The sequence below is a fragment of the Diplotaxodon limnothrissa genome, linkage group LG10 (assembly GCF_057381915.1).
Source record: "Diplotaxodon limnothrissa isolate DT_005_m linkage group LG10, D_limnothrissa_male_GT1.1, whole genome shotgun sequence".
In the NCBI taxonomy this organism is placed as follows: Eukaryota; Metazoa; Chordata; class Actinopteri; order Cichliformes; family Cichlidae; genus Diplotaxodon; species Diplotaxodon limnothrissa.
The window spans coordinates 3277954-3290494 of NC_140605.1; the positions used below are offsets into that span (position 1 = coordinate 3277954).

Here is a 12541-nt window from a genome sequence, read left to right on the forward strand (position 1 = left end):
AGAGTCTTTACCTTACAGTATATAGCACCTTAAAACAACTGCTGCTACCAAAGTATGAAAGTAAAATCTGAACTGAATTGAATCGAATGAATCATTTTTTGAGTGTTTTTTTAACTATATATTTGATGAGGAACACAATCTTTTACATAACATGGATCAAATTCCTGAACAACCAACACGAGTTCCTTTTTCACTCTTCTGTGACAGGAAATATTGTGGAAAGCAAATGAAAGTTGTTACTTAGTGTGAGAAATTTACAACTATACGCTCTACTGATTAGAACAATGATATGAATATAAAAATATATAGGTATGACCGAGCCACTGTGTACAGATACACATCGCTGATTTATGTCAGTTTAGTGATGTTTCATTACATAATTTGCTCATATCTGAATAAATATTCCTGGGTCTTGGTGTTTTATATTTTTAAAACTGGAAACAGTTGTTGGTTATTGTGAAAAGTTTGCAGTACGATGTTGTAAAACAGAAACAAATGCTGAGGAAAACTAAAGTCTGCTCCGACATTAATCATGTTTGATAACACGATAAAGACCTTTTCTCCAGCATCCCCCTTTCCATCCCAAGCTAAAAGCTAAAAATAAACATGCACAGAGTGATACTAAGAGCCAATTGTATATTTACACAGCTTATTAGTGTCCAATTGAGCATGTGTCAGATTTCCCCCCCTGGCATAGCTAAGCAAAAACAACATTATGCCATTTCCCCAATTTTCTCTCTTCATAACTGGAATGTTTTTCCTATTCCATTTAGGATAGACACTTTTGTAAGAGCACGTTAAAAGCTCAAGCACCACTGGAGTGAACTCTACAGCAGATTTTACTCTCTACAGTGCTGAATTGTTTATATCTCTTGTAGATGAGCTTGCAAATGTGTCCTCAAATTGGAAAACAGCAATTCAGAGCAAAATGGAGTTTGTACAGTAGATACTATTCATAAATGATCACTGAAAAGCTGTGCAAATAGCCAGGAGCTGCAATCTTTAAATACATTTTCTATTAAGAGCCAATGCAAATATAGTGCATGCAAACAACACCTGCACAGACGTGTATCAGTTTTTGAAAATTAATGAAAGGCCGTGATGTGTATCGAGAAGCACTGATCAGGTCACCTGAACAGAGTGCAGTGTTTGTCAAGCCCAAAGCCCACACTGCAGCAACACTCATTACCCAGGTCTCCATAGAGACAACCTCAGCAGCCTGTACCAGACCAGAGCTCTAAAAGCCTTTATTTCGTAAAGCTTCATCTCTCCATCCACAAGAGGTGTAAAAATGTACGATTCGGATGGAAATGGCTCGTTAAGTGCAGTCTTTGCAGGTCTGTCCACTGAAAACAAATGCACGGCAGAAACAATAGCATCTAACATCACCACTCACAGCCTTTTAATTCTGTGTACTGTCAATTTTAGCATGGCACAGGAAAAATACAGGGATCATCATAATGAACACTGGTCAATTCTACTTTCCGACACAAAAACGACGCTCAGATCTCTGAATGAGAAGAAAAGGTCAGCGTCAGACGATTCAAGTCTGCTGATACAAATGGTACCGCATCAGCAGCAGCCTCGAACGTAGCATTCATCACAATTACAAGTGCTGTTGCTGCCATTCAAAGTTTCCATGTAGATGTCTCTAGTAGCAGCCATTTTGCAACACTGTTGCCTGGACCAAAGAGACTGAAAAAAGCCATTCACAAGCAAGCTAAGCCATGGATCTCGCTCTGCAAACGGGGATTTCAGTACAGCGTTTAGTTAGATTTCAAATGAACACCAGTGTCCTCTCGTGTTCTTGGAAATTCTCTCGTCTCGGCTGCAGCAAAAAGAGAATTTGCTTTGAATCCATTCTCTCCTATAAATAAACCCTGCCTTCACAGAACCCTTCACATTGGCAACAAAATGGTTTTCCTGTCATCTTTGCTTGATGCATCATCATCTACTCTCAGTTCACATTGTGTCCAGTCTTGTTTTTTTAACCCCTTTGCTTCCACGTATCTTTCAAAAGATCTTCAAAATAGCTCAATTTTCTTTCGAGACGATTTCTGCCCCCCAACATGCGCACATCCCGTCCTATACCCCACAGCCCCGTGTCCCTCACCACCCCCCTTTTCCAATTCCTGTGTTCGCTGTAAAAAAAAATCAGTTACCCCCACTCCAAAGAAAGATACAACTACCACTTATCAAGCCAATCGTTTGAGGAATTCACTGTATACAAAACGGGATGTGGATGCATTTTGCGAGATGTGCATTTGGGCAAGGGTGATAAGGGCTTGTCTCTTTTTTTTTCCCCCCCAATTCAAAATGACTCCATGTCTGTGCTTCTAATATGGCGGGTGCAATGCCGGAAAAAAAAGAAACACACACACACAAAACAACTGGCCAACCTTTTCATTCTTTTTCAAGGAGACAATTAATAGATCTGAGAGAAAGCACACAAACATGCAGTTACATGTGCAAAGCATTTTGTTAATTTTTTTTTTTACTTTAAATAAATTACAGAATGAAAGTAAATATCTGACATATTCACCAGCTCATTTCTTGGTTCATGAGTAGATTTTTGAATAGAAAATCATTGTGAATGTCAATAAAGAAATTATTTCATGCAAATAACGGTTTTTGTTTGAATGCCTCTCAAAAGCAGAATAGAGATTAAAACAACCAAAGGCTGATTGCACCAAGTAACACACAACTGTGTTCCCACAAAATGATTTACTAAAATATTACTTTCATAATTTATACAAATAGAAATCTGATTTATAAACAGTGCAGATCCGGCACCTAAAAATGATGTATGAAAATGCAGCCAAACTGAGGCCCAGCTTAGCTTCAAGAGAGGGAATAAATAATCCTTTCTGTACAAATTTAGAATGAAAACTGATAATTGTTCCAATTATTTTGACCCTAAATTTTACTAAAAAAAATCATTGTAGAAAAAAGAAAATAGAAATATTCCTGTAAAGAGCCTCGTTCTTCATGCAGTACAGGCTGCACCTATCCACAACCTACATTTCTCCCCTCTCTCTGCTTCTCTATCTGCACAAGGTTATTGTTAAATATCGAAGGTGTATGAGGGGATAAAACATTTTCACTTTATTAAAGGTTACTGTGCAAGTAAATATCAACCTCCCACCAAAAGCCCCACTGTCAGTGACAGGACATAGCAACAGCCTGTTCTACCCATCGTTTTCCCGGGACAAAATATAAATAAATATTATCCTCAAAGTAGAAATGGTTCCAGACCACCCCGCATATTAATTGCAGCTTGGTTCTGTTCGATAATCAGCATAAACTTTAAGTTCGATGTGCGCAAAAGCATCACTTACCATTCAAGATGCACTGGAAAAAGAAAAGAGCCAATATCCACATGCCCCGCTCCGTTCAATATCCAAGCTTATGCTTTTTTCTTCTTCTCTCCACGCACTCTTTCTTCTTCTTATTTCCCCCCTTTTTTATTTTTTCCCAAGTCAATTGCAATATAAGAAAAGGGAGCCTGCAAATCTCTCTCTCCCTCTGGCGCGCTCTCTCTCCCTCTCTCTCTCTCAATCCTTCACGTTGGGAAGAAGATGAAGAGGAGGAGGTTTGAGCTTTTTCCTGCTGCTGATTGTCTCCTGGTACAACGGGAGATGGTATATGATCCACAACTGTGCGTCTCACCCCTCCTTTCTTTTTCTTTTTTTTAGGACTGACCGCACCGTGCCGGGCCTCAGTGCAGCCGTCCCCCCGTACCGGAGTGCTGCTCTGTGTGGAACATGAGGGAGCTCGGCTCGGTGCGCTCCGGACCAGGTGAGCTGTGCTGCTGCTGAGTCAGAGGCTCAAAAGCACAGGACGCACTGCCTATGCGCACACCGAAATCCACGGATAGAAAATTAAAACATCAAAGAAAAAATATATTAAAAACATAAAAAATAAGAACCAAAAAAGCCTCCAATAATGAAAAGAATCAATAAAGAATGAATGAATTAGAAGTCTATGCCCTGAAAAGAGGCAAACGTGTCATCTCAGGTATGTGCGGGGAAAAAAATGCGTAAAAAGTTGGAATTTCTGTCGAGGATTAAAAAGCGCATGGAGTTGACTGTTAGCTGCGCTGGAAACTCATTCTCTCTTCGCCACCTCTCTCCATCCGGCGAGCAACAAGCACACGCATCTTCCCTCCGCAGCCGCACACACAAACTGCGCACACTGGTCCCTGCGCTTATAACCTGCCCTGCCTCAGAGCACCGTGGAATAAAACCTCGCTTCCTTCTCCGCAGCCGCTTTCCTCCCTCTCCATTGCCTTAAAGGTGCAGGGATGGGGGTGGTGGGGGGCACAGCTGAGCCTCTGGCGTAAAAAAAGAAAAATCAGAAAGAAAGAAAAAAAAAAAGGGGGGGGGGGGGGGATACAAAAAAAAGAAACCCTTTCTTTTGTTTTATGACGGATCAAGGTGCCACGCAGGGTGAACTGTGCATTAACGCAAGCAAAAAAATATAAATAAATAAATATTAGCTCAGGCAGGACATCCTTCTATGGTTTGTTGCCACTGTTGTGGTGTAGCAGGCTGCAGGATGGAGGCTGAAGGAGGGAGGGAGGCAGGGAGAAACAGTGATGTAGGCTACACCTGACTGGGTGCTATGTAGGCATTTGGTTAAGGGGAAAAAATCTAAATTATCTTAATTGGAGGAGATCAAATCGTGTCCTTTAATGTGTCTTCTGGGTAATTTATGAGCCCCGGGGGCATTTTGGGGACCCTGCCAGCTTTACCCCGGCATTCATTAATTGACCTTGACAAATATAAGTAGCGACCCCCCTAATGCACCAGGGGGTATCAAACAGCGGCCATGTTAGACATCCACAGCCCCCTGCATGAGTTCACCTCCATTCAAACCACAGCGGAGGAGGAGGAGACTGAGAATTAAGTTGTGAAACTGCTACTGGATGAAGACAAGCATATAGAGAAGTGTAAAGCCACATTTTTTAAATGATTAGCGTTGATATTTCTCTCAACATTTTATAATTTGTAATTAGCGTGTAGTTGTAAAAAGGAAGAACACACCTGAAAAACAACCTTATTTGTTTTTTTATACCAGCCTGAGACACAAAGATTCAGACGCTTCCTTTTAAACCTTTAGTGAGCAAACAGCAGTGCTGTATTGAAATAATTTTGGAAGCTATGACACTGCTGTCATGTGACTGTTTGGATTTAGTGAATTTATGTTCAACGGCGACTCGAGCTTTAGCCCACAGCCTAGATGCAGTATCTGTCTTTAGGACTTAGCATCCACATCAGACCTGCATGTGAACATGCGCTGCGCCAGGAATACAGGACCTGTCAACGCACGTCTGGCCCCTCCATGCGCTTCCAGCCAGGCATCCCCAAAATAAAACTGATCATTATCACTGACTGAAGCTACCCAAAATAAGATAGCAGGAAGGAAACATGCAGACACTGTGCACAAAGTATTTTGTTTGTATGTATGTGTGGATTTTGCCTAATCCCCTTCTCTGTCAATCTCCTTGACTCCCAGCAGTGAGGGGGGGTTGTTGATCATTCAGTTATGGCATTTTGTTCCCTGGTATACGCATGTCTCATCTTCTTCTGTCTGCCTTTGTATAGCACTGGTCTGCAGTCGGGGACTCTATATATCTTGCCCCAGTTGCAGGCAGCTACCTATTCAGACTGCTAGCAAATTTGAGGCTAAACTGGCTCACACATCAGTACCTGTAGTATCTATGCTATCTATACTAACTATTAAATGCAGACTTAGGGGTTTGTATCTAGTATGGCTAAGCTACATTGTGCTGAATTGCTAAAATTTTCCTGTATCGCACCTTATGACAAACTTCTAAGCAAATTCAATTCAAACAGACATTTTTAATAACTGCTGTCCGAGAAGCAAGAAATCAAAACCACCAAACAGTTGTATTGTGCTAATAACATGTTTACAACTGGAATAAATAGGTTGGTTATTGAGAAAACATGTTAACTCAAGAGCATCAATTAATTTGGCATCAGCCCATTTCCCCACTGGTTTTGTTGATTCATTACCTTTTATGCCTTGTTATGGATAATCATTCAGCCATATGTTAAATGATTGTCTTCAGTGTTCATCCCAGTGGACGGGGTTCAGAGATTGGATTAAAATCACTGGCTGTATGGTCATACAGAGCTCAATCCTTATTTCTCTAATCCCTGCATTAACTCCATGATATGTTGTGAGGTTTGGATCAAATCAAAGGTTTTATCCTCTTTAAACCATGTTGTTATTTAACTGCACTGATTCTTTAATCAAATGCAAATATTTTAAAATATTTTTAATGTCTAAAACATTAAGAATTTAGTGATGGAAACAGATACTGGAAACAATTAATACATTTATTAAGCATTATGATCTGCAACACGATGTGTTATGATGCTACTGTAGATAATGAAAATGACTAAACATTTGACAAGCAACTACTGGTTTTGCTTTCCCAGTGTTTGGACATTAGATTTGAAATTAACAATATTAATACCATTCATACCAGTACAATCCTACTTCAAACCTGTAATATATGAACAACTGGTCAAGACCCCTTGAAATACTAGTCAGTTAAATGCTTTATTCTTATTTTATTAACGCACTGCAGCATTACCGTTACCGCTTCAAAGTTATCTGGGCCCTGACGGTAAGCCGTGCCCCTCTCGCTTTCATTCTTTCTGTGGAAGTAGTAAATGAGTGACGGGGAAAGTAAACAAATGACAGCCATATAATGCTGTACTGCTGTACTTTGTTTAAAAAATAACAGAGAGAGCAGCTATACGTCAGGGGAAACAGTGAATGTGTGCATTGTACTGAAAACAGGATTTTTTTGCCACGTGAAAGGTTTGGCTCGTTGTGACATTATCTTTTCCCCCAAAATTAAAATCAAGATGAAAGATCATCATTTTGACACATTAGAAGAAATCTTGTATGCATTGCAGAGCTAAAGCACAAGGAGACAGAGCAGGTCGTTCATCAAGTGTTCTAAAAATAGTAGCAGTGTTGGAAGCCGACTGGATATACACAAGAAAATGATCTTGAACCATGATAATTAGTCAGTTTACTATTTCAGTTTACGTACAGCACCCATTTATTAATTTATTTTTATTTTATGTTTTTTTTTACTATTTTAATTTTAGCTTTTCACTTCTGGTTTCTGTTTCTAGCCAAATTAAAAATACTAATAAAAGGTAAGGGTCAACAGTGGTCTACCCTGCCTTTCGCCCTGTGACCGCTGGAATAGGCTTATGCCTCCTGTAACACTGAACTGAATTAGTGGAAGAAAATGGCTGGCTGGCTGGCTGAATGGATGGATGGATGGATGGATGGATGGATGGAAGGATAGATAGGGAGTTGAAAGTGTTGGTTCTGATGGGTTCAGACAGATAGACATATATTTGTGGAAACGTGTCTGCCATATCAAGTGTCATTATCAAGTACAGTGGGGCAAAAAAGTATTTAGTCAGCCACCGATTGTGCAAGTTCCCCCACTTAAAATGATGACAGAGGTCAGTAATTTGCACCAGAGGTACACTTCAACTGTGAGAGACAGAATGTGAAAAAAAAAAATCCATGAATCCACATGGTAGGATTTGTAAAGAATTTATTCGTAAGGTAGGGTGGAAAATAAGTATTTGGTCAATAACAAAAATACAACTCAATACTTTGTAACATAACCTTTGTTGGCAATAACAGAGGTCAAACGTTTACTATAGGTCTTTACCAGGTTTGCACACACAGTAGCTGGTATTTTGGCCCATTCCTCCATGCAGATCTTCACGAGAGCAGTGATGTTTTGGGGCTGTCGCCGAGCAACACGGACTTTCAACTCCCGCCACAGATTTTCTATGGGGTTGAGGTCTGGAGACTGGCTAGGCCACTCCAGGACTTTCAAATGCTTCTTACGGAGCCACTCCTTTGTTGCCCGGGCGGTGTGTTTTGGATCATTGTCATGTTGGAAGACCCAGCCTCGTTTCATCTTCAAAGTTCTCACTGATGGAAGGAGGTTTTGGCTCAAAATCTCACGATACATGGCCCCATTCATTCTGTCCTTAACACGGATCAGTCGTCCTGTCCCCTTGGCAGAAAAACAGCCCCATAGCATGATGTTTCCACCCCCATGCTTCACAGTAGGTATGGTGTTCTTGGGATGCAACTCAGTATTCTTCTTCCTCCAAACACGACGAGTTGAGTTTATACCAAAAAGTTCTACTTTGGTTTCATCTGACCACATGACATTCTCCCAATCCTCTGCTGTATCATCCATGTGCTCTCTGGCAAACTTCAGACGGGCCTGGACATGCACTGGCTTCAGCAGCGGAACACGTCTGGCACTGCGGGATTTGATTCCCTGCCGTTGTAGTGTGTTACTGATGGTGACCTTTGTTACTTTGGTCCCAGCTCTCTGCAGGTCATTCACCAGGTCCCCCCGTGTGGTTCTGGGATCTTTGCTCACCGTTCTCATGATCATTTTGACCCCACGGGATGAGATCTTGCGTGGAGCCCCAGATCGAGGGAGATTATCAGTGGTCTTGTATGTCTTCCATTTTCTGATGATTGCTCCCACAGTTGATTTTTTCACACCAAGCTGCTTGCCTATTGTAGATTCACTCTTCCCAGTCTGGTGCAGGTCTACAAGACTTTTCCTGGTGTCCTTCGAAAGCTCTTTGGTCTTGGCCATGGCGAAGTTTGGAGTCTGACTGTTTGAGGCTGTGGACAGGTGTCTTTTATACAGATGATGAGTTCAAACAGGTGCCATTCATACAGGTAACGAGTGGGGGACAGAAAAGCTTCTTACAGAAGACGTTACAGGTCTGTGAGAGCCAGAGATTTTCCTTGTTTGAGGTGACCAAATACTTATTTTCCACCCTGATTTACGAATAAATTCTTTACAAATCCTACCATGTGAATTCATGGATTTTTTTTCACATTCTGTCTCTCACAGTTGAAGTGTACCTCTGGTGCAAATTACTGACCTCTGTCATCATTTTAAGTGGGGGAACTTGCACAATCGGTGGCTGACTAAATACTTTTTTGCCCCACTGTATGCTAACATACTGCATCTCTGTATGGTCCTCTAGCAGTACCACGGCACACAAAAGGCACTTAAGGGGTCATTAATATTACCCCAAAAAATCATGGGACATCCTCTTTCCTCCCTAAAGGACCTGTACAGCATTCGCCGTCTCAAGAGGGCACGCAGCATGCTACAGGATTGCACACACCCAGGACACGAGTGTGTGTAAACTCCTGCTGTCTGGCAAAAGATTCAGGTTGCTTAGGTCATGGACAAACAGTAATGTGAAACAAACATTCATACTTTAGTTAATTAAGTCATACTTTTTTGCACATTATATCAACTTTACTGTTTACTGTGTTGTGTTTTGTTGTGTTTGTTGTGTTTAGTGCTGACATGGAACAGTTTTACAATTTTGACAATAAAGAGTTATCTCATCTTATCTTATGATCTCTAGTGAAAAATTACATGTGGTGTAAACAGCTACTGAAGCACCCTTAAACACAGATGAATGGGGAGGGTTGTGTTTGGAAGGGCATGAAATCGTGGTCAAATCAAGCATCCAAATCATAACAAATGAGATTTCCATACTGGATGGTCAGCAGGGTGCAAGTGGAAAGTTGGGGACATGAGGCTATTGAACTGTGAGTATGTAAAAATTTAGCTAAGACCCGATGCAGGACTTCACAGCCTACACTATCTGGGCACCATCACGCACCCAATCAACGGTTTGTTCAAAACTGACACTGTGTTGACATGGAGAGAAGTGCAGAAACAAGTATTCACAAAAGTGAAAGCCATGTTGACTACAACACCGGCATTAGCATATTACGACGCTGGCAAGCCAACAATAGTAAGCACTGATGCGAGCAGCTATGGATTGGGTACCACTCTGTTGTAAAAGCAAGGAGATGAACAACAACCAGTTGCCCTTTGCGCAAGGACATTAGAAGGGGCAGTCGAAGCATATGTACAGGATGTCATTGTGTCACAATCTGTGACGGGAAGTTAGATGCATTTAGGATGGCTACAAAATGTGATTTGGGGCAAACTTCACAAATTCCACGTAGCTAGACAAATCTCTAGCTGCGCGACACATCCAGGAGGTTCCACTGTCTCTTAATGGGACTGCAGAGTTCCAGACCCTGTCTATGACTCGGGCCTGTCTAATGGTTCACCACGACGCCCCCATCCATGAGGGTGCGCTTGTATTGGAGGCGCTCAATCAGCTGTAAGAGAACGTAGGATAGAGAAATCAGACCACCCAGTAGGTTCAAAGACTTTGTTCCAAAGTGTGTAATTCATTGTTTGGACATCAAGTTTCCTTTTGGTTTGTTTTGTTGAGGAGCTTCACCTCTTAGAAGTGTTGGGAAATTGTTAACTCTGGTTTGATTGCTATTCATGTGTCTTCAACTGGAAATATACATGTGTATATTGTTGACCACATTTATTTTGTAGATTGGTTGGATGTTCTACAGAGGGATAACATTGGAGAGTCATACCGTGAAGCTATGGGAAGCAGTTGTTGAAGCTAGGTTAAGAAGCAAAGTGACAATCAGCAAGCAGCAATATGACTTAATGCAGAAAAAGAGTACTACAGATGCGATGGTTGTTGGAGTGTTTATGGAGTATAGAGAAGGTCAAAAGGAGCTTCACTGTGCCCTTCTAATCTAGAGAAAGCACATGATAGGATGCCAAGACAGGAACTGTGGCTCTGCATGATGAAGTCAGAAGTGGTTAAGGAACTGGCGCAAGACTTGTATGAGGACAGTGAGACAGTGGTGAGGTGTGTAGCAGAAGTGACAGACGGGTTCAAGGTGGGTATGGGACTATATCACGGATCTGCTCTGAGACAAACTGACGGATCAGGTCAGTTGGGAGACTGTGGATTGTGGTGTTTTCAGATAGCACTGTGATCTGTACTGAGAATAGGGAGCGGGTGGAGGAGAGTATGGCGAGGCGGAGGTATTCACTGGAGAGTAGGGAATGAAAATGAATAGACACAAGACAAAGTACGTATGTGGGAATGAGCGGAAGACAGTTGGAAATATGAACATGCGGAGTTGAGATAGTGCGGGCAAATGCTTTTACATACCAGGGTTCAACCATCTAAAACAACAAATGGTGCACAAGAGAGGTAAAGAAGAGAGTGCGTGCAATGTGGAGTGGGTGGAGATTAGTGTCAGGGTGATAATAAAGGTGCCAGGCAGGAGGAAAAGAGGAAGACATCAGAGGATGTAGTGAAGGAGGACATGCAGGGGGTTGGTGTGACAGAAAAGGATAGGGTGAAATAGAAGGAGATCTAAAAGAGGCAGCCAGAGCAATAAGAATAAGAAGTAAACATGTACTGCAGAATGACAGTCGTTAATGACAACCATTGTTATCCACAAAGAAACATCTAACAACTTAACAATGGCTAAATTACCTGTTTCTAGCTCAATTAACTCTGTTGCAAATGTTTCTTGAAAATTAAGTACTATTAAAAAAATAGTAGAAATACTGTCCTACACTGCTCACAGACAGTTTATAAACAGCTATATCTAAATAGCAGTCAGGCTTGTCCCTTTTCACCAAATCTCTTTATGATTTTTATAGACAAGATTTTTATGGAATGAGAATCAGCACCTCCAATTCTGAGGCCATGGTCCTCAACCGGAAAAGGGTGAAGTGCCCACTCCACATCAGGGATGAGTTACTGCCCCAAGTGGAAGATTTTAAGTATCTCGAGGTCTGCCTCTACAAACAAATGTGAAACAATGGGTCTTTCTAAAGAGTTCACTGAATTCAAGCATGGTAATGTAATACGATGTCACTGCTCCAACCAGTCAGTTCATGAAAGGTATTCCTTCCTAGATATTTTAGCATCAGCTGTGTGTGTGATGTTATTGCAAAGTGGAAGCGTTTAGGAACCACAGCAACTCAGCTACAATGTGGCAGACCATACAAAGTTACAGAGCGAGGTATCCAAGAACTGAGATACAAGGTGTGTCATCAACACTGGGGCTGTACACTGGGAGTTTCATGGCATGGATTTCTATGGTTGTGCAGCTCTGGTAGGTATAATAGGCAGGTACCCAAGTACATCTGTCTAGTACAGTACATCTAATGTATGTTTGGAGAGAAATGAAAGAAGCATTTGATAAAAATAAAATCTGTGGATACCAGAAGAAGGAAACACTGCAGGGAAACTGTGAACAGTTGCATCTCACGACCCTTAAAATCCACTAAGAATTATTCCAAAAATACACAAGAAAAGATTTACAAATGGCCCTCACAAACCTCTGATACCTCTGTAAACTAAAATCTTTGATTGTTAATGTATTGCATATTTTTTCTTGATGAAACAGGTTTAGCACCTTATTTACAAAATATATGTATATGAGTTAAACAAGAAGCAAGTCCAGCGTGGCTAACTATAATAGCTATGTAATCTATTTGATAATTATACTTAGAAATAGACCCAAAGGAAACATTAATTGTTGTATTAATAAAATAGTCTCATGTTTGACTACA

The 12541-nt window shown here is 41.1% G+C and overlaps 1 protein-coding gene across 1 annotated transcript in view; it reads right to left on the reverse strand.

The window, feature by feature from the left end:
• Nucleotides 1–4285, reverse strand: part of dscama (Down syndrome cell adhesion molecule a) — a 113503-nt gene extending 109218 nt beyond the window's left edge. The window contains exons 1-2 of the mRNA XM_085364833.1: nucleotides 4234–4285; nucleotides 3742–3849 (exon numbers count right to left, since the gene is read on the reverse strand). Coding sequence (XP_085220959.1) covers nucleotides 3742–3849; nucleotides 4234–4285 — 160 coding nt within the window. The remainder of the gene's footprint in view (nucleotides 1–3741; nucleotides 3850–4233) is intronic.
• Between the last annotated feature and the right edge of the window lie 8256 nt (nucleotides 4286–12541).